At 41.7% G+C, this 26,299-nt stretch overlaps 1 protein-coding gene across 8 annotated transcripts in view; it reads right to left on the bottom strand.

Annotated features, from left to right (window-relative positions):
- The window catches only part of greb1 (growth regulating estrogen receptor binding 1), a 331,296-nt gene that overhangs the window by 200,149 nt on the left and 104,848 nt on the right, over positions 1-26,299 (bottom strand). For 7 of the 8 annotated variants that reach the window (XM_043677647.1, XM_043677619.1, XM_043677672.1 and 4 more), the window contains 2 exons: positions 14,817-14,889; positions 3,669-3,772 (listed from right to left, as the gene is read on the bottom strand). The exons of the other annotated variant lie outside the window; for it this stretch is intronic. In XM_043677647.1, the coding sequence (XP_043533582.1) occupies positions 3,669-3,722 (54 nt within the window). In that variant the 5' untranslated portion in view covers positions 3,723-3,772; positions 14,817-14,889. The remainder of the gene's footprint in view (positions 1-3,668; positions 3,773-14,816; positions 14,890-26,299) is intronic. 8 annotated transcript variants of the gene reach the window in all.

Raw genomic sequence — 26,299 nt, forward strand, 5'->3', positions numbered from 1 at the left:
TGCTGGAAACCAGATTCTGGATTAGTGGTGCTAGAAAAGCACAGCAGTTCAGGCAGCATTCCAGGAGCAGAAAAATCAACGTTTCGGGCAAAAGCCCTTCATCAGGAATACAGGGTCCAACTTGACTGTGTTGCACAAACGCAAATTTTTGCTTTCTTTCCTTTGTCCTCGACTTTGTTGTGCAAAGTACTTTGAATTTTGAAAACATTGTCAATTTCATTTTGTAAATTTACAGTAAATTTAGATCACATGGGATCCAGGAGGAGCTAGCCAATTGGAATCGAAATTGGCTTGAAGATAGGAGAAAGAGGCTGGTGGTTTTCAGATCAGAGACCTGTGGCCAGTTGGTGTGCCACAAGGATTGGTGCTAAATCACTGCTTTTCTCCATAACATACTCAATTTGGATGTGAATAAAGGAGGTATGGTTCGTAAGTTTGCAGATGGCACCAAAATAGATGGTGTAGTAGATGGTGAAGAAAATTATCTCAAAGTACAGTGGGACCTTGATCAGCTGGGCGGATGGGCTGAGGAGTGGCAGATAGATCTTAATTTAGATAAAGAGGAGGTGTTGCATTTTGGTAAAGCAAATCCGGGCAGGACTTATACAGTAAATGGTAGGGCCCTGGTAAATAAAGAGACCTAAGGTGTAGGTACATAGTTCCTTGAAGTGGAATCCAGGTAGATAGAGTGATGAACAAAGCACTTGGCATGCTTGCCTTCATTGGTCATAACATTGACAGTCGGATTGGGATGTTATGTTGTAGCTGTACAGGACTTTAGTGAGGCCACTTTTAGAATATTGCACTCAATTCTGGACACCCTTCTATAGGAAAGATATTGTTAAACTTGAGAGAGTTCAGAAAAGATTTGGAAGGGTGATGCTGGGTCTTCAGAGTTTGAGCTACAGGGGGAGGCTGAACAGGCTGGGGTTTCTTTCCCTGCAGTATAGGAGTTTGAGCAGTGACCTTATAAAGTCACGAGGAGCAAGGATAAGGGTAAATAGCCAAGGTCTTTTTTTCCTACAACAGTGAGTCCAAAACTAGGAGGCATAGGTTTAAGGTGAGAGGTTGAAAGAATTAAAAAGGACCGGAAGGGGAACTCTTCAAGCAGAGGGTGGTGTGTACATGGAATAAGCTGCCAAAGGAAGTGGAGGAGGCTGGTATATTTACAACATTTAAAAGACATCTGGATGGGTTTATGAATAGGAAGGGTTTAGAGAGGGATGGGCCAAATGCTGGCAAATGGGACTAGGTCAGTGGAAACCTGATTGGCACGGATGAGTTGGACTTCAAGGTCTATTTCCATGCTGTTAGACTCTATGATTCCGTAACTATTAAATTTAGATTAGCCAAGGTTAAAACTTATCTACAAGTACTAGAACAGTGAGCGGTTTTGAGGAACAAAATTCTGGACAAGGGCCCTCTGATGAGCCTAAGTCACCCATAAAAGGAGGAGATTCCCCCTCCTTCCTAGCCAAGAACCTGAGTGGAGAGTGCCTCTGAGCCTCTGCCATGGTGCCAGTAAGGCTGGAAGCAGATGTGCAATAGCCATTTCTCCAGTAGCCACTTCACCCCTCTCTGAGACTTGTAAAAGTGCAGCCAGGGCATGTAGACTGCCATCAGGACCAGTGTCTATGGCTTGGATCAATTTATTGACATTTACCCACTTGCCCCTCCCATCCATCTTCCACTCTATTCACATGCATAAAATTCTGTCCATGTGTTTGCTGCCCTTATATCTGTCTGCTACGTGACACCACTCTTTGGACTTGGTTGGACAGCAGGCCTGAGAAAAGACACATAATAATGTGTACCATGATTCAAAAATGCCATGGGAGTGCGGCACCCATTTCAGAAACAGCTCTATAAACTTCAAGAAAGAAAAGCTTATTGAAATGTTACGTGTAAAATAACAAAGATGCAAAACTTCCAAGTTACAGCACTGTACAGGCTGACTGGGACATTCACAATTACCACCGTATTCTGATGCAAAAGCATGAACAGCATTGGAAATATCATTTTAGATTGTAAGTTTGCCCCCTGAGGTGGCAGGTCTGTTTCCGTCACCATACTCGGTAACATCATCAGTGAGCCTCCGGTGAAGCACTGTGGGTGATATCATTTCCAATTCTTTTCCTCAGAGGTAAATGGGGTCCAAATCAATGTGTTTATGAATGGAGTTGCAGGCCTCCAGGAATTCCCGGGTGTATCTCTGTTTACCCTGTCCCAGGATGGATGTGTTGTCCCAGTTGAAGTGGTGTCTTTGTTCATCTGTATGTAAGAGTACTCCATCAAAAAACACATTGATTTGGACCCCATTTACCAACTACTGAGAAAAATAAAACTGAAAATGATATCACCCACCACAACAGACCAAGACACAGGAATAGAAAGTGGGACAGAACACCAGCGCTTCAACCGAGGCTCACTGATGATGCATTCCTGAAGAAGGGCCTGTGCCCGAAACGTCGAATCTCCTGTTCCCTGGATGCTGCCTGACCTGCTGTGCTATTCCAGCAATAAAGTTTCAACATCACTGATGATGTTACCTAGCATGGCGACGAAATGTATAAAAACAAACCTGACAGCTCAGCGAGCTAACTTACAATCCAAACCTCAATCTGAGCTACAAATCTTCTCAAAAATCACAAATACCATTTTAGATTACATTTAACAAAGTAGAATCATTGAATCACTACAGTGTGGAAGCAGGCCATTCAGCCCATCGCGTCTACACTGACCCTTTGAAGAGACTGCTACCCTGACCCCCTTCCACCCTGCATTTCCCCATGGCCAATCCACCTGACCTGCACATCTTTGGACTGTGGAAAGAAATCACAGCACCCAGAGGAAACCCACACAGACACGGGGAGAATGTGCAAACTCCACAGAGACAGTCATCCAAGGGTGGAATCAAACCCAAGTCTCTGGTACTGTGAAGCAGCAGTGCTAACCACTGAGCCACCATGTCACACAAGTAATTTGTACACACAATGTATACAGACATAACAGGACAAAGTTGCAAAAATATAGGTTATTTTACTAACTTTCCACATTGTTCTCTTTTACAAAATCCTTTTCCATCCACAATTTTTAAAAAATGTTGCATTTACATGACTCATTTGATTTGAGTCAGAGCCTTCCCAAGGAAAGTAAAACTTGCATTTATATAGCATCCTTTTTGACCACAGGATACTTCATGATGTCAATGAAAAACCTACTAAAACTGGGCCACAGCTGAAATGTCACAACCACACCAGCCAACTTATAGCAAACTCCCACAAATAGCAATCAGAATTCTCGAAGAGTTTTGTTATTCACATGACCCACCAGAGCGACTAGCTTCACGTTTTATTGGATTTCTGTGTTGTCAAATCATCATTTAATTCAGATATCAGCAAAATCAACTGAAATTAAATCACTCCAGAAGTTCCAATTCTTCTCAGCTTGGCTATAGCTTTCCAAGTGCATATGAACAATAGATACCTTGGAACAATCACACCAGTAAATTTATCAAGACGTTTAAGCATTATAAACCCAGATAGCAAATTCAGGGAACAAGTGGGCATAATTTCAGTAACCAGCTGACTGACAGTTTGATAAAAACAGAGGGGCAGAACATTGTGCAATTTAAAGAATAAAAGACAATATTAGTCATGAAGACTTACCCCAAGTATTTCTTGAACCTTGTCGCTCAGTATATTCTTATTCTTGGTATTCATTTGCAAAGAACTTGCAGCATAATCATAATAATTGCACCGAGTCTGTTAATCTGATCAGATACCAGGAAAAACATAATTGTCATTGATATGTCCGTACGCAGTTTCATGAGACTTAGATTAAATGGCTGAAAATCTGAACTGAAATGCAATTTTTCTAAAACAGGAACAGCAAAGGGATATCAGAGCACATTCCTCCTCCAGACAAGCAACTTGCAGATTGTTTCTCTGCATAAACCCTGGAAAAGTCATTTTCAGTTTGGGTCATTCTGACCAGAGCTCTAATCTCCAGAGGTCTGAAATATAAACAGCGATATTGATGGTTCTGAATTTACTGCATGATCTGTTTTATCAAAAGCAAAACTGACTAAATACTTCACATCAAATCGTAAATGCTCTTTAACCATACACGTAGGTACCTTGAACATTTGTTTTCAAAAATGCAGGTAATTGTCTCAAATCAAGACATGTTTTCCAGGCTCAGCCTGCATTCAATCTGCCTGTTGATACCACTATTTAAACAGGCTTACAAGACGGCAACCTGTCTCTCTACTCCAATATAATTTTAATCAGGGGAAACAGCAATAGCACAGGGGTGCATAAACCTGTTGTCTTCGCTCAAGATAAACAGTAATCATTCTCCCATCTCTGTCACTCCAACAGTGCCCTTGATTTTACTGTTTAGACAGCCAGCCTGCCAAAGTGATAATCTGCCATACAATGGGGACATTGTGATTTCTAGGAGAAAGTGAGGACTGCAGATGCTGGAGATCAGAGCTTAAAAATGTGTTGCTGGAAAAGCGCAGCAGATCAGGCAGCATCAAAGGAACAGGAGAATCGACGTTTCGGGCATAAGCCCTTCTTCATGGGTGAATTGACATGTGGCTCACAAAGCAAGGAGCAACCATGTCAATGCCATCCCACACCCTGGAGGGTGACCTGCAATCAGTGAACAAACCGCACATTCTCTCAGCTAATATCATTCCAGCAGGCGGGAATGAAATGTATTCAACTCTTTTGGAATAAAGTGCAACAGTAGATCGAAAATTGGAAAAGAATGTAGAGGTCATTTATTCAAGCCTGGAAGATGTTTGGGAAGCTCATGCCATGCACACATTTGTAACCATTGGATATGCCTTGCTTTAAGCCTGCAGTTGTAATTACAAAGGGCGAGACATTTCATTGATGACCTTCTTAATGAAGGGGTGATGTCTCAAACATAGGTCCTGAGAGGTTCAGACACGAGACTTACTTCCTACAGACAAGTAAATACATAGAGCTTCTCCTCTGTCTCTGGGAGCTCATCCACCTCTGCATCAGTTCTGCCATCTTCTTCCTGACATGCAAAATATAAACTACCAAAACCTCATCAATGAACAACTGATTTGTGTGGATTCCCTGAAACCTTCAGTGAATCAGCCAGGCCCGGCAGGGAATGGATAAACCAGTTGTCTGCGATACCCACTCAAACTGCAGCCCTCAGGTACACACCATGGAGAACAGTCAGAGTGAGACACAGCAATGCCTTCATAGGGATTGGAACATTGAAGGTGGAGGTGAGAGAGCGGTTAAGCAGATCATTAGTTGCAGAAATGTTGACTTATATTGATGGCCTCGAAAGTAAGGAGAGTGAAAGAAGGAAAAATTTGCATCTTTATCACATTTTTCACCAAGAGTGCAGTTGTAAGGGAATTGGGAAGATGCTAAAGGATATAATAAGTGGTTCAAAAAAAGTTCATATATCCGATTTCTGGAATAAAGGAGTTATCGTACCTAGAAACAAGTTGCACAGGTTGAGCAATTTGGACTCAACCAATTCAAAGCGTACAAGATCCTTTGGGGTCTAGACAGGGTGGATGCTGAGAGGATGTTTCCCCCTGTGGGACAATCTAGAACTTGAGAACACAATTTACAAATTAGGGGTCTCTCACTTGAGACAAATATTTCTTTTCTCTCATAATCTGTGGAACCCCCTTCCACAGAGAACAGGGGTGGCTTGATTGTTGGATACATTCAAGGCCAAGTCAAACAGGGTTTTGTTTAACAAGGGAGTCAAGAATTATGGGGCCGGAAGCAGAAAAGTGGAATTGTGACCACAATCAGACGAAGTATGTTTGTACGGAATGGCAGAGCAAACTTGAGGGGCCAACTCCTGCTCCTAAGTTGTGTGTTTATTTTTTATTGACATATGTGATGTCTGCTTGTTTTCTAAGCAACTTGGCTGCACTGCATCCCCAAATCCCAGAGGAGGCCACACACCAGTCGCTTTACTTTTCCGTAGCATGCAAAAGTAATTTACAGAAGTCGCATGCTTAAATGGCTTTTTCATGAGTTAAAAAAAGGACTGAAAGTTCCAGTGGGGCAAATTCTTTTTTCTCAAGAGTGGAGAGAAAGAAAGAAAGTAGGGTTAGAAGAGGGTAACAGAATACAGCTGGAAAGTGGTGTTGGGATGTAATCAGACTTGAGCTTGGCATTACAGAGTAGTGAGACTCGATGAGATGGCAACCTGAAGTGGATGGTCATGACAATGAGTCGGGGAGGTCATGGATAGATTGCTTGTTTCCCATGATCAAAGTGTATTTATTTGGGATGTCCATTTATTTTCTGACCCAAGAGAGTGATCATCCCATTTGTAATAATTCCAACAGCACACTTTCTTATAATGTAAAAATAAACAAAGATTTTTTAACTGCATGTTTGCCTTGCTGGTTTAAAAACGTGATATCTCACTTAGTCAACTCATACACATTACCATTTGAAAACTTAGTTGGAGATGAGGAAAAAACACAATTACAATATAGGATTATTTCAGTCTCTGTGTAGCAGGCATGTAGTTTCTTAGATAAGTTGATGATTTGGTTAGAGTGAAGATCTTGAAAACAGAAGATTCTTAGTAATCTGAGAGACTTATGATAGGGAAATTACTAGGAGCTTGGTTCTCAGCTGAGTTTACAGACCAAACAGAGGGTATTTCTTTTCACTTTCACTTAGTTGACTGCAGATTACTCAATGACCTTCTGCTGGTCTCTGACTGCAAAGCTGCTTCTCACCAGTGTGATGTTCTTACAAGCTCAGATTCCTTTTCTGAATAAGATGATGTACTAGGGTTAATCAGCATCCAAAATGCTCAAGAGAGTCAAGGCCTTTTGTGTTTGAATGAGGAATCATCACACTACATTGTCAGGTCAATGGATCCATTTCATTTTTGTCTAATAGCCATTGGGTTTTTAGTCTCCTTCGTCCATCTTGAAATGAACCATGAGTCAGTTGTTATATTGTAGTTCTTATTGTTGATGTTCCAACTTTAAACAAAGTGTTAATTTCTCGAGTGACTGTGGGGGAATCAGGTTTCAGTTGTAGACTCTGCTGGCTGCAGTTCAAATGATAGGTCACATGGTATTCAGAAATGAATTGAACAGTTGTTGTGTTCATTTTTTAAAATATGGTCATGAGAGCTCGTGTGGCACAGTGATAGTGTGTAACAGGTTAAATTGGAAATATCAAAAACATTATCTGGAATCATCCTCGTAGTCTCCCTAACTCTGAGTCAGGAGGTCTGGCTTCAAATCCCACCTGTCTCAAACATTTATCATGATATATCTGAACAAGTTGTTTACAATTACTTCTCAGTGCAGAAGCAGATGAGACAGTTTCACTTACTTTATACAGAATAAGTAGGACTTATACAAAGTCTAAATATGAGATTATGGGAACTCGGAAAGAGGAAAGCAATGTAAAAAGTTTAAAGATTACTTTCAACAGTCTTGATGAGTTGCATCCAATTTAATTATGTCTTAAAGGCAGTGACCTACACCATACTAAATGTGTTATCAACCTTCTGATAATGTACACCAATGACTGCAGCAGGTCAGTTGACTGAACGCTATCACTGTATGATGATCCTGTTCCAGCATTTGTCCAAAATCTACTTACGTATGCTTTCCAATCAAGGTCTCTGTACTCAAAACCCCAACTGTCTTTTCTCCTCTTCTTTCTGAGACTGCTAAACAAAATACAGTACCTCTTCTTCCTCAACTTGATGGAGATGAACTAACCTAGGACTGAATTTTAACTCTTCCACATCTTATGAATCCATGTGTGGATGCGTAAGACACATTTCTCCCAACATTGCGGCGAGGGGATTTTGAAGTTCTATTTATTTTTAATTACCTGACCACACAGCACTAAAGGGCTATAACCATTTTGCTCAAATTCCTGTCTTTATGTTCCTCAACAACAATCAGCAGAAAATATTTCAGAAACAATTGACTCAGAGGAAATTATCAACCATTTGTAAAAGGTGTTCTTCATATTTATTTTTATTGCTATTCAACAACATTACTTCTTTCTAAAGATATTGTAAGGAGCTTCCTCAGAGTTGCTTACGCACCATCTTGACTGAAAGTGTAATGGAAACCTTATTTATACATATATGAGTTGTCGCTGTGCAACTCTGAGTGAAGGTTTGGCATCAATACTGATGTTTTGAGGAAATGTCTCTTCCTTAAAACTTTTCAATATCTCCAGTTCAAGCTCATATGTCTTTCAAGGCAGAATATAGTCAGACAACTGCATTGATGAGGCAGGATCATTTGAAAAAATCATGGTCTAAGCAGGCCGTTATTCTACAACTAAGAATGCATCTTTGAATTTGGTAAATACTCCACAATAAGTAAAGAGGGCATTGCATGTCTGCACATACAAGAAGTTTTCTCAACATTCAGAACTTTTCCAATGACTGTGCAATAATAGTGTATCTGAGTCAATTTAAGATCATGCTTTAAATCAAGACAATCTGTGATCTTAATGCAATATTTAAATTCTGTTAACTTACTCTGAGTCAGTTGCTTCTGAAATATAATCTGCTGAGTGCTGACAAAGGCAGGACTTTGAGCAAAATGGTTACAGCCCTCTAGCGCTGTGTAATCAGGTAATTAAAAATAAATAGAGCTTCAAAATCATCTCGCTGCAAAGCTGGGAGAAATATGTCTTACGCATCCACACAGATTTATACAGACGTGGAAGAGTTAACATTCTTCATAAAATATTACCTAATAGCAAATTTTATTAAATTGTCCAATTGAGGTAACTGATTTTCACCATCAATGACAAATGTTGAAAGTTTTGAAGCTCTATGGGCAGAGCTATCTCTTCTAGATTTTCTGGCATTACTGTTGTATAATATAATAGCTCAGAAGGAGTTAATGCCCACATTATTTTCCTGCACAGTCTTTGACTGGAGGTGGTTGAGTTCTGTGTCAGTATGCAAAGGGAACCGATACATTTGGCACACCTCCCAAGAGTCCTTCAGAATTATGACTGACTCATATGTGAATTGTGACAATTGCTATCATTCAATACGCCACCATTTTTTATTTAAGACAAATGCCTCTTCTGAATAGACTCATTAGTGATCTACTCTCTGCCACTAAATATTGGACAGGGACTAGACCTGTTGCTAGAAAAAGAATTTAAAAAAAGAGAAAAAGGTTTCTGAAGAAGGGCTACTGAAGTCAAAATGTTAATTTTGCTCTCTCTTCTCAGATGTTGCATTTCTCCAGCTATTTCTGTTTCTTTGTGAGAAAAATAAGAATTGGTGGCAGCAAAGTCCTCAAACCTAAATGGTACAAGCAGGTGGAGGTTGTAGTATCTGAAAATGAGACAATTACCTCCAATGAAATGATATCTTTCCTTAAATAAGAGAACCAAAACTGCTCACAATACCTGAGATGTGGTCTGACCAGCACCTTGTACATTGTAAGACTTCCCTACTCTTATACTCCAGCCTCCCTGAAATAAGGGCCAACATTCCACTGGCCTTCCTGATTACCTGCTGCACTCATGTGGACCTTTTGTGCACCAGTAGCCCCAAGTCCCTTTGTGTTGCAGCTTTCTGTACTTTTTCTCCATTGAAATAATACAGTTGTTTTGATCTCCCTTCCAAAATGAAGAACTTCACATTTTGCCACGTTATACTTCAGTTGCCAAATTTTTGCACACTCTCTTGACCTATCAATGTCTCTCTGCAAACTTGGTATCCCTCTTGCAACTTGCCTTTTGTCCTTTTTTGTGGCATCTGAAAACTTGGCCACAATTCTTTTGCTCTCTTCCTCCATGTCATTGCTGACTGCTGTGGAACCCCACTGGTCATAAGTCGCCAACATGAAAAAGAACCCCTTACCCACACTCGCTGTTTCCTACCTTTTAGCCAGTTCTTTATCTACATCAATATACAACTTCCAACACCATGGGCTCTTATTTTATGAGTTATAGAGTTATAGAGACATAGACATGTTCAGCACGGAAACAGACCCTATGGTCCAACCCATCCATGTCGACCAGATATCCCAAACCAATCTAGTCCCACCTGCCAGCAGCTGGCCCATATCCCTCCAAACCCTTCCCATTCAAATGCCTCTTAAATGTTGCAATTGTACCAGCCTCCACCACTTTCTTTGGCAGCTCATTCCATACATGTACCACCCTCTGCATGAAAAAGTTGCCCCTTAGGTCTCTTTTATATCTTGCAATCCACAGTCCAGTCAAGGGGGTAGCCTTCACTCGGTGAGGGGGGGGGGGGATTCTTACACAGCAATCTAGAGACACTTTCTCTTACCACACAACCCCTTCTTGAGTCTTTCTGTCCTATTGTGGGTTGATTTGCTCCTGGAATGAGAGAGATGAAGGTATTATAGAGGATGAAAGTGCCTGGCACAGTTGCTGGTAAAGTGGAGAGGCCTCCCAAACAATGAGTAGGCAGCATAATGGGCACACAGTGTCAGTAGTGTCAGGGATTGGGGTAAGAAAGTGAGAGGGGAAGATGTTGCAGGCAATAATGAGAGTGGTAGAGCTTGAGGCTTGGTTGGAGTTGCTGTGTGCAAGATACTGTATGGAAGATGATGGCACTTACACTGGTGGAGTGAAGAAAGGCATTGCTCTTCCTCCGGCAATGCTGGGCATTCCTCCATCATTCCTGATGAAGGGCTTTTGTCCTAAACGTCGATTCTCCTGCTCGTTGGATGCTCCCTGACCTGCACCACACTTTCGATTCGTCCAGACAAATGAGACTGCACTGACCTGGATGGTAGCTTGAGCCTGGCACAGTCTGGTGTCATGGCTTCCTCTGCAAGTCCTGTGGGAAACGACTTCCCATGTTGGCACTACTCCACCCATCAGTTGCCCTGCCCACAAAGCAGAGTGCCAATATTTCCACCTGGCACTTTCTCTGTCTGCCACACCCAGGCCAAATGCCAGGAACTATGCGCGGCAGCTCCAGACTGACAGTGCTTATCTGGATGCACAACATGTTTTTAAAGATGACATTATTACTAGGGATGCTGCTCAGTTCCTGAATCTCTGCTGAGTGGTGAGTTGGTCTGGGAAGAGCACACCGTAAGATGGCCTGAATTCAGATATAATCCTTGCCATAAGGGCAAGAACAAATATTGATGAGGCTCATTTGGTAAGATACAATGAGAAAACTTGTTTGGCCTCATGGTAGATTCAAGATTTTTTTTATTCATTCACAGGGATGAGGGCATCACTGGATAAGCCAGTATTCATTGCCCATCCCTAATTGCCCAGATGTCAGTTAAGTGTCAACCACATTGCTGTGGGTCTAGAGTCACATATAGGCCAGACCAGGTAAGGATGGCAGTTTCCTTCCCTTAAAGGGAATTGTGAACCAGATGTGACTTTTCTGACAATGAACAATGGTTTCATAGCCATCATCGGTCTTAAACCATCTTAATCCCAGATTTTTATTAAAATCAAATTTCACCATCTGTCATGGCAGGCTTTGAACCCAGGTCCCCAGAACATTACCTCATTCTCTGGATTAACAATAATACCACTCGGCCATCACCTCCCCATGTTGCCTGGGGAAAATCTCTGTTATGAGGATTGACTGGATCGGCTGTGTCTGTTGTCCCTGGAGCACAGGAAGCTGAGGGGAGATCTGATTGAAGTATACAAAGCTAAGAGAGGCATAGATGGGGTAGATTGTGAGAATCTTCTCCCTGTGGCAGACATGTCCAATACCAGAGAGCATAGGTCTAAGGTGAGGAGTAAGTGGTCTCAAGGCAATCTGTTTTCACAGAGGGTGGTAGAAATGTGGAACATGCCTTGGAGGATGGTAGAGGGCAGATACTTTCGCAACACTTAAGAAGCATCTGAATGACCAATTAAATTGCCAGGGCATACTTGTCTACAGACCAAATACAGATAAATGGCATTAGTGTAGTTTGGTGTTTGTTAGTTGGCATAGACATGGCATGCTTAAGTGTCTGTTTCTGTGCTGGATGACTCTATGATGACTGTAGATTGCCGTGACATACACCTAGCCTAGAACAAACATTCAGTCCATAGTGACATTTTGGCCCAACAAAGCCATGCCAGTTCTCAATAGAGCAAACTAGTCCCATTCTCTTTGCTCTATTTTCCTAATTCTACAATTTGTTTCCCTCAAATATCTAAAAATGTTCCTTTCGAAATTATTGTTCACTTCCAATTCCTTAATAGACAGAGTGGATTCCCAGTAATTAATGCTCACTGCAGAAATTCGACCTCATACTACCCCATGGCTTAGCAACACCTTAAATCTCTATTTGTTATTGTTGTCTAAGAAAAAGAATGAGTCAACATGAACTTGTTGTAAAGTTCTTTACTACTTTGACATTAATTTGAAACAAAACTTAACATTACGAGTCAGATTAATGTACTTTTTCGATGAGCAACACTGTTACATTCTGTGCAGGTCATGCAACAAAATTATCAGTTTAAAAAAAAAGTATATTTCAAAGTCCTTCTAAAATATTACCGTGTGAAGAACTAGAATCTTCAGCAGGGTGATTTTGCACATTGTATCTTCCAAATTGTCACCTTGCCCACAATGAATGTAGTTTGGTCAGGCAAAGACATAGGCCCCATGATTTACAGTCATACAGTCAGAGAGATGTACAGCACAGAAACAGACCCTTCGGTCCAACCCGTCCATGCCAACCAGATATCCCAACCCAATCTAGTCCCACCTGCCAGCACCAGGCCCATATCCAAACCCTTCCTAATACACCCCTCATACACCCCTCCAGATGCCTTTTAAATGTTGCAATCTTACTAGCCTCCACTACCTCCTCTGGCAGCCATACCATACACATACCACCTTCTGTGTGAAAATGTTGTCCTTTAGGTCTCTTTTACATCTTTCCCTCCCACCCTAAACCTATGCCCTCTAGTTCTGGACTCCCCAACCTCAGGGAAACAGCCCAGCCTATTCAACCTCTCCCTATAGTTCAAATCCTCCAACCCTGGCAACATCCTTGTAAATCTTTTCTGAACCCTTTCAAGTTTCACAACAGCTGAAAATGTGTTGCTGGAAAAGCGCAGCAGGTCAGGCAGCATCCAGGGAACAGGAGAATCGACGTTTCGGGCATAAGCCCTTCTTCAGGCAGATGCCCGAAACGTCGATTCTCCTGTTCCCTGGATGCTGCCTGACCTGCTGCGCTTTTCCAGCAACACATTTTCAGCTCTGATCTCCAGCATCTGCAGTCCTCACTTTCTCCTCAAAGTTTCACAACATCCTAGCGATAGGAAGACCAGAACTGCACGCAATATTCCAAAAGTGGCCGAGCCAATGTCCTGTACAGCCACAACATGACCTCCCAACTCCTATACTCAATACTCTGACCAATAAAGGAAAGCATACCAATGCTTTCTTCACTATCCTATCTACCTGTGACTCCACTTTCAAGGAACTATGAACCCGCACTCCAAGGTCTCTTTGTTCAGTAACATTCCCTCAGACCTTACCATTAGGTGGATAAGTCCTGCTAAGATTTGCTTTCCCCAAATGCAGCACCTCACATTTATCTAAACTAAATGAACTGATGCGCATTGAAATTAACTGATGGGGAATCATGGGGAACATGCACCCAAAACCCTGGAATGTGCTCCCAAGTAATGGTAAGTTGCTTTCCAAGAAGGAGAAAATGTAGGTGAAAAGGAATAAAAAATAGTTCAGCCAACTCTGCATCTGTTAAAGAACTGCCAGAAATGTAGAAACTGTCTGCTTATTTGGTACCAATGTGGGACAATTATATTCAACTAAAACTTAAGTACCCAGAACTTGACCAATTTATTAACATTTATTTATACAGAGCCAGCTTCTTTAGAAATAAATGTTGGTGTAAGAGTCAAGATGATTACTTTTATCAACAAACCAATATTTTCTTTATTAAGTCAAAATGATTTCTGAGCAAGTCCCATCTGTGTGGGAGGTGTTTAGAATGGTTTAGAATTTTCTGTTCAGAACAGTCAGGGAATTTGGTTCCCAGGAAGGAGACATTTATTTTTCTTGTACATTCCCTTTAAATCTTGGGTCATTTTTATGTTGACCAAGAGGAAAGATTCTTTCAAAACCATGGATAAGTCAGTAACCTGGGCAAGATTTCAAAATATTATAATTTTAAAAATGTAAACAGAACATATGGGAAGGGATTCACGTTGACAGTGAACTATTTCGATGAAGCAGGAACGACAATGAGCTTGGAATAAAACTGCAAACTGTCCTCATTTATAAGGATCAACATACTAAGTTAATGAGCTCAATTAAGGTTGCAAAGAGTCATTTTGTACTTGAAACATTAACTATTCTCTCAGCCATCCCCACTGAGTTCCTCCAGAACATTTTGTGTTTTTTTTTTCAGATCAGCAGCATCCACAGTGTTTTGCTTTCAATTAGAATTTTGCCAATGGCTTGTTATACAATGAAACCAATGTCAAACACCAACCTTTATCTCGGAATATTTCAAACCATTTACATTATTAATTGTGTTGCTAACATTACCAACAGCCCAGATGTCTTCCAATCTCAAATCATTGGGTAAATGACTGATTATCTGTGCCCTGGACTGAATCATTGACAGAAGTTGGCTACAAGCTGAGGACAGATTTGTAACTAAAGAAATAAATTTGACTTCATTGACATTTTTCCTTTAAAAATTAGACAGTTTTAAGATTGATATAGATGGATTGTAAGCAAAAGAGCAATGGGAACTTGCAATACATAGTGCAAAAAATAGAGAAGTAGATTTTTTTTACCTTGTAATCCTCATTGTTTGATTGGAAGATTCCCCTTCACACACACATATGGGTGCTGCCTTCTATTGCACGCCTGAATAGAAGGTAGAAAGAAAATCAGGTCTCTCTGAATCTCTTTTAGATGCTCAGGTTACAATTCGTTATAAGTTCAAGTCTTGTGCAATTGTATCCATATTTGCAATGTAATTTTCTCTGACTATGTTCTGGAAGTGCTTGAGACAAACATCTTAACTAGGGGTTTGGCATGGGTTATATATGGAATAACAGATACCTGGGAGTGAGTTATAGATTGGAATCTAATCGAGGGGTTTGGGGTGGGTTATATATGGAATAGCCGATACCCGGTTAGACTCCAGCTTTGTTACTGATTCAAATTCCATCGTGTGGCATGCCAACCCAGATCCTCAGGGTATCACTTGGACCTCTGGATCAAGAGTGCAGTAATAATGCCACTACACTATTGCCTCCATTTCAACACTTCCAATGTCCCTGGAACTTTTCCTTGTCTAAGTGACATGTGAATGGATTTGTGTCACTTTGTGGACAGACTGTACAGGTGAACAACCTTAGAAATCTGGATATTCACTAAAGTCCGTAGAAGGTTGCTTGCTTTCATTTTCTTTTACACAATTTTTATTTTAATACCTCGAGGCCAGTTTTCCCTTCCAGTGACTCCTGGAAGGAGGTTGAACAAATGTCTGTACCATACAATTCAAGAGCAATAGCAATGATGCCTCCAGGCCCAACATTCCATGTAACTTGCTGACTGCACAATTGTACAAATCATACCCCATCCCTTGGTGGTCTGACTCACCACAATAATGTCTGAACCCCCCCACTTCACGGAACATCCCTTTGGCTGCTTTCCAGCCCAGCAGACTGCTGGTCTGGCTGGAAACTTGCTCAAAATCTTTTATGGACACCCTACCATTGAGCTTGGTAGGCAGTGAGGGAAGTTGTAAAGTGTGGTCCTGGAAAAGCACAGTCGGTCAGGCAGAATCCGAGGAGTAGGGGATTCTGATTCCTGATGAACAGCTTATGCTTGAAACATCGACTCTCCTGATATTCGGATGCTGCTGACCGGCTGTGCTTTTCCAGGACCACACTTTTCGACTCTGGTCTCCAGTCTGCAGTCCTCATTTTCTCCCAGGAAGCGAGGGCAAATCATACTTTCAGACTTCTCTCTGAGAATCCTCCACAGCCACCCTCTTTTCTTTCGGGCTTTGAATAAATGTCAGACCCTGAGCCTCAAATGTGATTTGCATGGAAAGGGTTGCCTTTGATATTTGTCAATGATGATTCAGACATGTTTTATTTTTCCCACCAGTCCTGTCTCCGAATTTGCGGCTTAATATCCTGCTGATCACCTCTTCGACGTCAAGTCACAGGAAAGGTCAGTTTTCCTTTGCGTACGGATTTAAAAAACAGAATGGTTTCCCATTCACACTTGTATGTTTCAAACAATGCCCTACAGCACTCAGGTGGCCTGTCCAGGGTTGATCAGCTCTGCAGCCTTAGTTTTTGCAAACCCTTTCAGTCCACGTGTACCAGTCTGTCCACAAAGCAACACAAATATCAACATCATTTGTATATGTCATTTAAAGTAGGGAAAAGTTCCAGAGTGGGGGGGAGGGCATCGATAGCATGAGCTAAAGAAAAGAAACATTCAAAACAGTAACTAAAAATTGGCTTGAACAGCTGCATATTAAGCAATATTTGAGAATGGGTTCTCAGCTGCATAAAGTTACTAAAGTATGAAGGAGCATAGTCTCTCCATTTCCTAGTCCAGTAACATAAAGTGCATCACATGACCTAAACATTGCTAAAAATCTTTCACATTCATCTGGATAGGTGCATAGGACCCTCAGTTTAACATCTCAACTAAAGAACTGCGATCAAATTAACCAATGCGGAACTCACCACTTGCATCAGATTCTGGTCTCTTGACCCATTATTCTAAGCATTTGGAGAACATCATGGTGTATACATTGAATCCCTACAGTATGGAAGCAGGTCATTCGGCCCATTGAGTCCACAATGCCCCACTGAAGAGCATCCCACTCAGACCTAACTCCCAACCCTATTCCTGCATTTCCCATGGCTAACCCACCTAGCCTGCTCATCCCTGGACATTATGGGGTAATTTAGCCAGGCGAATCTACCTAATCTGCATATCTTTGGACAATAGGAGGACACCGGAGTACCCGAAGGAGACCCACACAGACACAGAGAGAATGTGCAAACTCCACACAGACAGGCACCCCAGGCTGGAATTGAACCTAGGTCCCTGGCACTATGAGGCAGCAGTGCCAACCATTGAGTCACATGCTACCCTCACTTGGCTAGAAATCTAATCCTGGGCTGTACCTGTTCATTGGCATACTTGTGCTTTTTTTTGTCAGACTTCATGCATTCTGAATATACTCTGATACGAGAATGACATTGCTCAAAAGACTCAAATACACAGGTCACGACCATCAGTTGTCTGAGTTGTTAATAATAATCATCAGCATAATGCACAAAAACTGCAAGCCAGTAGGTAATGGCATTTTAGTGAAGCAATTAATGTCTCTTAAGCCATTCCAAGGTGACAAAGCTACTTAAAAACAGTAACTTCCACTCTCAAATATGAAATAAAGCAACATACTTAATTTCATTTATTTTCTTTTAAGTGGGAGATATTTCGACCATTTCAGAAGTAAACCCAAATGACTCTTTTCTCTACAACCATTTCTACTTACTACTTACTCACCAACACCCTGTACAAACTCAACATGACATCCAACTCCTATATTCAAAGTACGACTAAACTAAATGAACTTTTGCAATGTCGTTTATTCACCATTTTGAGTCATACAACATGGAAACAGACCATTCGGTCCAACTAGTCCAAGCCAACCATATTCCCAAACTAAACTAATCCCACCTGCCTGCACGTGGTCCATGTCCCACCAAACATTTCCTATTCATGATCTTATCCGAATGTCTTTTAAACCTTGTAAATATACCTGCATTCTCTACTCCCTTGGGCAGTCAATTCCATACACGAACTGCTCTCAGTGTGAAAAAGTTGGCCCTCAGGTCCTTCTTAAAACTTTCTCCTCTCACCTTAAAAATATGTCCCCTAGTTTTGAACTCCCCCACTTTAGGTAAAGGACTCTTGTCTGTGCCCCACATGCTTTTATAAACCTCAATAAGGTCATCCCTCAACTTCCCACATTCCAGCGAGAAAAAAATCCCAGTCTCACTGGCCTAGTTTTATCTCTCAAACCCTTCATTCCTGGCAACATCCTGGTAAATTGTTTCTGACCCCTCTCCAGTTTAATAATATCCTTCCCATAGCTGGGAGACCAGAACTGCACACAGTACACCAGAAGAGGCCTCTGCAATGTCCTGTACAACCTAAACATGTCATCCCAACTTGTATACTCAAGTTCAAAGTCTCCTCGGTACACTAGAAAAAGAATTAGAAGTTTTAAAGTTAATACGAGCGTATTATTGCATAAGCGTATTTAGCTCACAGATTTATTTAGTCTCCAGTCTGTGTGGAGTTAGTTAGTTCAAAGACATCATGCCTAAAAGTTGCAAGTTTGGAATTCAAATCAAGTCTCTGTTACTCTTAGTAACCGGACATCAGAGCCAACAGATCTGCAGTACTCCCAGGTACTGTTTATCATTAATTTGACAAACTGCCTGGTCAATGGGACCTGGAAAGCTAGACCTGGCACTGAGGATTGGAATTCTTCCCAGTAAGCCCCAGATAACCTGGGAAGCCAATCCCCTACTGGATAAGCAGTCCAGGTTGGACAAACAGCAGAATGGTTACCAGTGTTGGTAAACTGCAGTTTTATCCAATAAAAATTGAGAAGTATTTCTGCGCACATGTTTTTGGCTTTTGCTAGCACTTATTGAAGTTGTCTGATAAGCAAGGGACATAATCACAGAATGTTGAAGGACAGCAGGAGACCATTCAGCATCTGTGAAACCATTTCCCCTTATTTCCCTTATAGTTCTTTAGCCAACCTTTGTAAATCTGATACTTTCGAGATTGTCTCACTTGTTATTGCAAATATTTCTTCCAAATATGCTTTTTCAAAAGCCCTTAATTTTGTATGTTAGATTTCCCTAACCTAAGTAAAACATTCTCAAAACGCTCCACATAACTCTTCTCTAATAAATCTCTCTACACTTTCCAAGGTCTTGACATCCTTGCTAAAACATAATGCCCAGATTGTACAAAATAGTCCATTAGGGGCCTAACCAGAAACTTGAAAAAGTTTAACGTGACCTCAAAGTTTTCATATTCAATGTCCCTCTTTACAAAGCCAGCTATTCTGTTTGCTTTCTTAACTGCTTTATCAACTTGCACATGCCACACGACTCTGCCAGATTATATTATGCTTTCAATGTCCTTGTACCATTTCCTCAATAATGGTTTCCAGCATTTTGTCATGACTAATGGTCTTTAGTTTCCCATTTTCCCTTTCTCTCCTTTCCTGAAGAAAACTATATTTGCTTCCTTTCAATCTACTTAGATCAGGACCATCACAAAAAGCATAATCAATATCTACTTTTTCAACATAAAATATTTTATTGGGGGTGAGGTTGAAGAACATAATGCTTTGAGGGGCCCGATTCTCTCCCTAGTTACCTTTTTGTCCTTAATGTATTTGTAAAAAAACCCTTTGGATTCTCCTTATTTTCTTTCCCAAAGCTATCTCATGTCCCCCTTTTGCCCTCCTGATTTCTCTCTTAAGTATACTCCTACTTCCTTTATACTCTTCTAAGGATTCACTCGATCTATCCTGTCTATACCTTACATATGCTTCCTTCTTCTTCTTCTTAACCAAACCCTCAACTTCTTCAGTCATCCAGCATTCCCTATACCTACCAGTCTTTCCTTTCACCCTGACAGGAATATACTTCCTCTAGATTCTTGTTATCTCATTTCTGAAGGTTTCCCATTTTTCAGTCGTCCCTTTACCTACGAACATCTGCCCCCAATCAGCTTTCAAAAGTTCTTACCTAATATCATCAAAATTGGCCTTTCTCCAATTTAGAACTTCAATTTTTAGATCTGGTCTATCCTTTTCCATCACTATTTTAAACCAGTAGAATTATGGTTGCTGGCCCCAAAGTGCTCCCCCACTGACACCTCAGTCACCTGCCCTGCCTTATCTCCCAAGAGTAGGTCAAGTTTTGCACCTTCTCTAGTAGGTACATCCACATACTGAATCAGAAAATTGTCTTATACACACTTAACAGATTCCTCTCCACCTAAACCCTTAACACTATGGCAGTCCCAGTCTATGTTTGGGAAGTTAAAATCCCCCACCATAACCACCCTATCATTCTTAGAGTTGATGCACTTGGGCAGGACAAACAAGGCAAGGGAAAACATAATGAAAAGTAAGCCCCTGGAAGCACAGAGGATCAGCGGTATGCACAACAATCCCTTAAAATATCAGGGCAAGTGGATAAACAGTTAAGGCGGCACGTGGTGTACCTGCCCTTAGTTGAGGTTTAAGCAGAAGAAGGTTATGCTGGAAATGTATAAAAAATTAGTGAGGCCACAGCTAAATTATTGTATGCAGTTCTGGAATCCACATTCTCAGATGAATGTGATAGCACAGGAGAAGGTGCAGAGGAGATTTACCAGGATGGTTCCTAGGCTGGAGAGTTTCAATGCTGAAGAGAGATTGGACAGACTGGAGTTGTTTTCCTTAGAGCAGAGGAGATTGACAGGGAACATGATGAAATGTATAAAAGTATTGGAGGCACAGATAGGATAAACAGGAAGAAACTCTTCCTTTGAGGAATGGATTAATGATAAGGGAATATAGATTTAATGTAAGGGGCAGGAAGCTAAGAGGTGATGTGAGGAAAACCGTTTTCACCCAGAGGGTGGTGGGAATCAGAAACTCACTGTCTAGCTGCAGGAACTCTTACATTTAAGTATTTAGATGTGCACTTGAAATACCAAGACATACAAGGCTATGGGCCAAGTGCTGGAAAATGTGGTTAGAATACTTAAGTCATGTCTTTGACCGGTGATGAGCTTAAAGGCCTTGTACTGTGCTGTAGATCTCTATGAGTCTATGACTAAGGAGGAGAAGTGATGAACATCAATAAAAGCAAACGTTCAGGAGGCTGCAGCTGAGCAGGAACAGGCAGCATATAAAAAGGCAAAACCAGGGTCTTCATTACCCGTTGAGTGATGCATTGAGAGAGAAGTGAAAAACGGATCTGAAAACACCTTCATCTGACTAGGGACATGTATGGCATCTCCCAACCAACAAGCCACAAGTGCACTTGAGAAGTTCACTGATGCTCATTACTGGAAAGCAATTTGTTTGGCACAACTTACCATGTACTGACGGAGCCAACAGCAATGGCTGGATTTTTGCACATGCAAGTGGCCGTTGACTGCACGCATCATGGTGCTCACACCTCTGTGGCATCATCCAGCTAGATTCTCAAACAGGAAGGGATTTCACTGTCACAATGGGCAGCACCTTTGTGACAACAGGCAACAGTCCTACCATCCAGGGAGCTCTTGTGTTGTTTACATTGTGTGCACCTCTAAGGTCCCTCAAATGTTAAAAGGAATGAGTTTCTGACTCTTGAAATACAAGCTAGAACTGAAAACCAAAACCCTATTCACTTCTACATTAAACTCAATATTCCCAGCTAACAATAATATTATAATCTTTTGGTATAATTTCTGTAGGCGAACCCAAGAGCATTGGAATGGGCAAATGATTAGTCAGTCACTGTAAATTGTATCTGCACAAACAAGCAAGAAATACAATTGAAGATACTCCAATGCAAGTTGCTTGGTCTTATTGTCTACCATTCATGTTAAATGTGGAACCATGATGGAGCTAGTTTAGATAATTCAACTTATGTTTGAACTCAATATAACACAGAGCTGCCACCAACATAGCAGCACTTCTCTGTAATCTGGCCTGAAACAATTGTATCCTCCATTTTCCCTTGACTATTTTTTATTGGCTACAGAATTCACTGTGTGCCCATGTCATTTTAGAAAAGACTAGCTATACCAGACACGTGGTAAATTCAGGCAAGCACAACTTACAGCAGTTATCAAGGTTAGTTAAAATGATTACATTGAACCAGATAGTGAAAGAGATAAACTGAAGTCATTTAGGTGATTAGCTTTAATGTTTTAGTTTGTAGACTGTGCTTTCAAAAAATGTGAGACTTCTCATAGAGTGAGGAGCAGTCCAACTGCTATAAATTAGTCTTTCTCAAAGTTCAGGGTTGCACCTGAATTGGGAGGGGACCAATATTCTGGCGGGGAGATTAGCCAGTGCTATTCAGGAAGCTTTAAACTCATAGCAGGGGTGGGACCCAAAGATATAATGAGAAAAGACAGGAGATAAGAGGAGCAAGTTAAATAGTCAATGCAGGCAAAAGCGCGGCAGGGAATGAGCTAAAACAGATACATTGAACTGCATTCTCTTCAATGCAAGAGGCCCGACAGGGAAGGCAGATGAACTCAGGGCATGGTTGGGAACATGGAACTGGAATATCATAGCTATTACAGAAACATGGCGCGGAGGCAGCAAGACAGGCAGCTTAATGTTCTGGGGTATAGATGCTATAGGAAGGATAGAAAGGGGGGCAAGAGAGGAAGGGAAGTGCTGTTTTTAATTCAGGATAACATTACGGTTGTACTTCGGGAGGATATTCTTGGGAGAACATTCAGTGAAAATATATGGGTGGAATTGAGAAATAACAAGAGGATGATCACCTTATTGGGATTGCACTATAGGCCCTTCAATAATCAGTGGGATATTGAGAAGCAAATATGAAAGGAGTTCTTGCATTGATCGTATTGCATTGATAGGGGATTTTAACCTTCCAAACGTAGACTGGACTGTAATAATGTTAGTGGCTTGGATGGGGAGGAATTTGTAAAGTGTGTACAAGAAAATTTTCTTATTCAATATTTAGATATACTTACAAGAGAGGGAGCAATACTTGATCTTCTCTTGGGAAATAAGGCAGGGCAAGTGACTGAGATGTCACTTTGGGACAATTCTATTATTAATAGAATAGGAAAAGGGTAGATATGATCTAGAAGTTAAAGCTCTAAATTGGTATAATGCCAATTTTGATAGAATTAGGCAGTCAATTGGGGGAGGCCGTTTGCTGGTAAAGCGACAGTTGGAAAGTGGTAGACCTTCAAACATGAGATAACAAGAGTTCAGTGACAATATGTTCCTGTCAGTATGAAGGATAAGGCTGGTAGATGTAGTAACTGCTGGATGACTAGAGAAGTTGAGATTCTGGTCAAGAAAAAGGAGGAGGCATATGTCAAGTATAGACAGCTAGGATCAAGTGAACCCCTCGAGGAGTAGAAGGACAGTAGGAATACACTCAAGAGGGAAATCAGGAGGGCGGAAAGGGGAAATGAAATAGCTTTGTAAATATGGTTAAGGAGAATTCAAGGAGATTCTACAAATACATTAAGAGCAAAAGAGTAATGAGGGAGAGCAAGGAGGTTGCCTTTGTGTGGAACTGCAAGAGAGATGGGTGAGATACAAATGAATATTATTCATCAGTATATACTGTGGAGAAGAACATAGAAGCTAGGGAACTTTGGGAAATAAATAGTGATGTTTTGAAAAATATTATAGAAGTGGTGCTGCTGGGGTCTTAAAATGCACAGAAGATAAATTCTCGGGACCTGATCAAGATGTGAACATAGGAGGTATAGTTACTAAATTTGCAGATGACACCAGAATTAGAGGTGTAGTGGATAGTGAAGAAGATTATCTCAGAGTACAACGGGATCTTGATCAACTGGGCCAATGGCGGAGGAGTGGCAGATGGAGTTTAAATTAGATAAATGCGAGGTGCTGTATTTTGGAAAGGCAAATCAGAGCAGGACTTATACACTTCATGGGAAGGTCCTGGGGAGTGTTGCTGAACAAAGAGACTTGGAGTGCAGATTCATAGCTCCTTGAAAGTGGTGTCACAGGTAGATAGGATAGTGAAGAAAGCGTTTGATACACTTGTCTTTATTGGTCAGTGCATTGTGTATAGGAGTTGGGATGTCATGTCGTGGTTGTAAAGAACATTGGTTAGGCCACTTTTGGAATATTGTGTGCAATTCTGATTTCCCTCCTATCGGGAAAATGTTGTGAAACTTGAAAGGGTACAGAAAAGATTTACAAGGATGTTGCCAGAGTTGGAGGATTTGAGCTACAGGGAGAGGCTGGATAGGATGCGGTTATTTTCCATGGAGTGTCGGAGGCTGAGGGGTGACCTTATAGAGATTTATAAAATCATGATGAGCATGGATAGGTAAGGTCTTTTCCCTGGGGTGGGAAGTCCAGAACTAGAGGGCATAGGTTTAGGGTGAGAGGGAAAAAATTTAAAAGGGTCCTAAGGGCAAATTTTTCACACAGGAGGTGGTGCGTGTATGGAATGAGCTGCCAGAGGAAGTGGCGGAGGCTGGTCCAATTGCAATATTTAAAAGGCATTTGGATGGGTCTATGAACAGGAAGGGTTTAGAGGGATATGGGCCAAGTGCTGGCAAACGGGACTAGATTAGATTAGGATATCCAGTCAGCATGGATGAGTTAGACCAAAGGGTCTGTTTCTGTGCTGTACATCTCTATGACTCTCTGAAGATATCTTGGGGGCTAATTGTTTAAATTAAAATGTCCAAAAATGCACAGGGTTTGTGGCATGTGATTTGAGCTGTTCATTGTGTTGCAGGCAACTTGTTAACTGTGTGATACCCATCCCGGAATTAACTGTGCAACACAGAGTGTGCCATTCCAAATTCTCCGTTTTACTCAGTGATATATTTTATCTGACACATAGAGACAACATTTACCTTTTACAGTTGTAAACAGAAATTAATTTTCACATGCTATGTGGAAGTCGTACATTTATGGTTTCTTTTTTAGCTTGTCCAGGGTCACACTCCTCATGATTGTTTCACCTTGTTGCTCATGACGCCATTCATCCACTGGTCAAACTGCAGGACAGCCTTTGGATTCACATCTCTGGTGCTGCCTCCAAGTGTGGAGGTCACTGCTCTGGTTGTAATTTGCTTCCAGGGCCCCAAGTCAGATATTGGATGTGGGCCGAGAAGCATTACCTGTTACACCTCTTCAACCTACAGGAGCCTATTACACAGTCAGATGAAGAAAAGAAAAACTGGAAGTCTGCAGAGAATGTTAGAGGAGTGACACAAATTGAGCTGCTCTTGCATAGAGTCCAGATGGACATGACAGGCTGAATGGCCCCCTATAGTTTTTACAGTAGGAATATCTTGGTTTCTCACATCAGTTCCTAGTATCCGTCTTATTCATTTGTTTACACTGCCGTCAGAAAAGTAACTTTATCCTGCAGTGACTGTCCATCTGGACCAAATCAAAACATCCTGCAACAAATCTCCAAAGCAAGCACCTTTCTCAAACTGCACAACTTTCCAAAAGCAGGTGTCACGTAGCAGCACGATGATGTAATCAGCATCCAGCCACAGAACACAAGCAAGTGGGAACATCGATCAGTCAAGGCAACCTTCAAAGCAGTCAAGACATCGCTTTAAGACTAGAGAGAACAGATTTAGGACTGAATTGAGAAGGAATTTCTTCACCCAGAGGACTGTGAATCCCAAACTCACCATCAAGCCAGCAGATAAAGGGGGCGCAGTCTGGTGCACTGACCTCTACACCGCTGAAGCCAAACGCCAACTCAAGGACACCTCTTCCTACTGCCCCCTCGACCATGACTCCACCCCCATTACCAAACCATCATCTCCCAGACCATACAGAACCTCATCACCTCAGGAGATCTCCCAGCCACAGCTTCCAACCTCATAGTCCGGGAACCCCGCACTGCCCGGTTCTACCTCCTTCCCAAGATCCACAGGCCTGACCACCCTGGCCAACCCATTGTCTCAGCATGCTCCTGCCCCACTTAACTCATCTCTACCTACCTCGACACTGTCCTATCCTCCCTAGTCCAGGAACTTCTCACATACATTCGAGCCACTATCCACACACTCCACCTCATCCAAGACTTCCGTTTCCCCAGCCCCCAACGCTTCATCTTCACCATGGATATCCAATTCCTCTACACCTCCATCCGCCATGACCAGGGTCTCCAAGCCATCTGTTTTTTCCTCTCCAGACGTCCCCAACAGTACCCTTCCAACGACACTCTCATTCGTTTGGCCGAACTGGTCCTCACCCTTAACAATTTCTCCTTTGAATCCTCCCACTTCCTCCAGACCAAAGGGGTAGCCATGGGCACACGTATGGGCCCCAGCTATGCCTGTCTCTTTGTTGGCTACATAGAACAGTTGATCTTCCGTAATTACACCAGCACCACTCCCCACCTCTTCCTCCGCTACATTGATGACTGCATTGGCGCGACTTCATGCTCCCGTGAGGAGGTTCAGCAATTCATCAACTTCACTAACACATTCCACCCTG

The sequence above is a fragment of the Chiloscyllium plagiosum genome, chromosome 3 (assembly GCF_004010195.1).
Source record: "Chiloscyllium plagiosum isolate BGI_BamShark_2017 chromosome 3, ASM401019v2, whole genome shotgun sequence".
NCBI classification, from domain to species: domain Eukaryota; kingdom Metazoa; phylum Chordata; class Chondrichthyes; order Orectolobiformes; family Hemiscylliidae; genus Chiloscyllium; species Chiloscyllium plagiosum.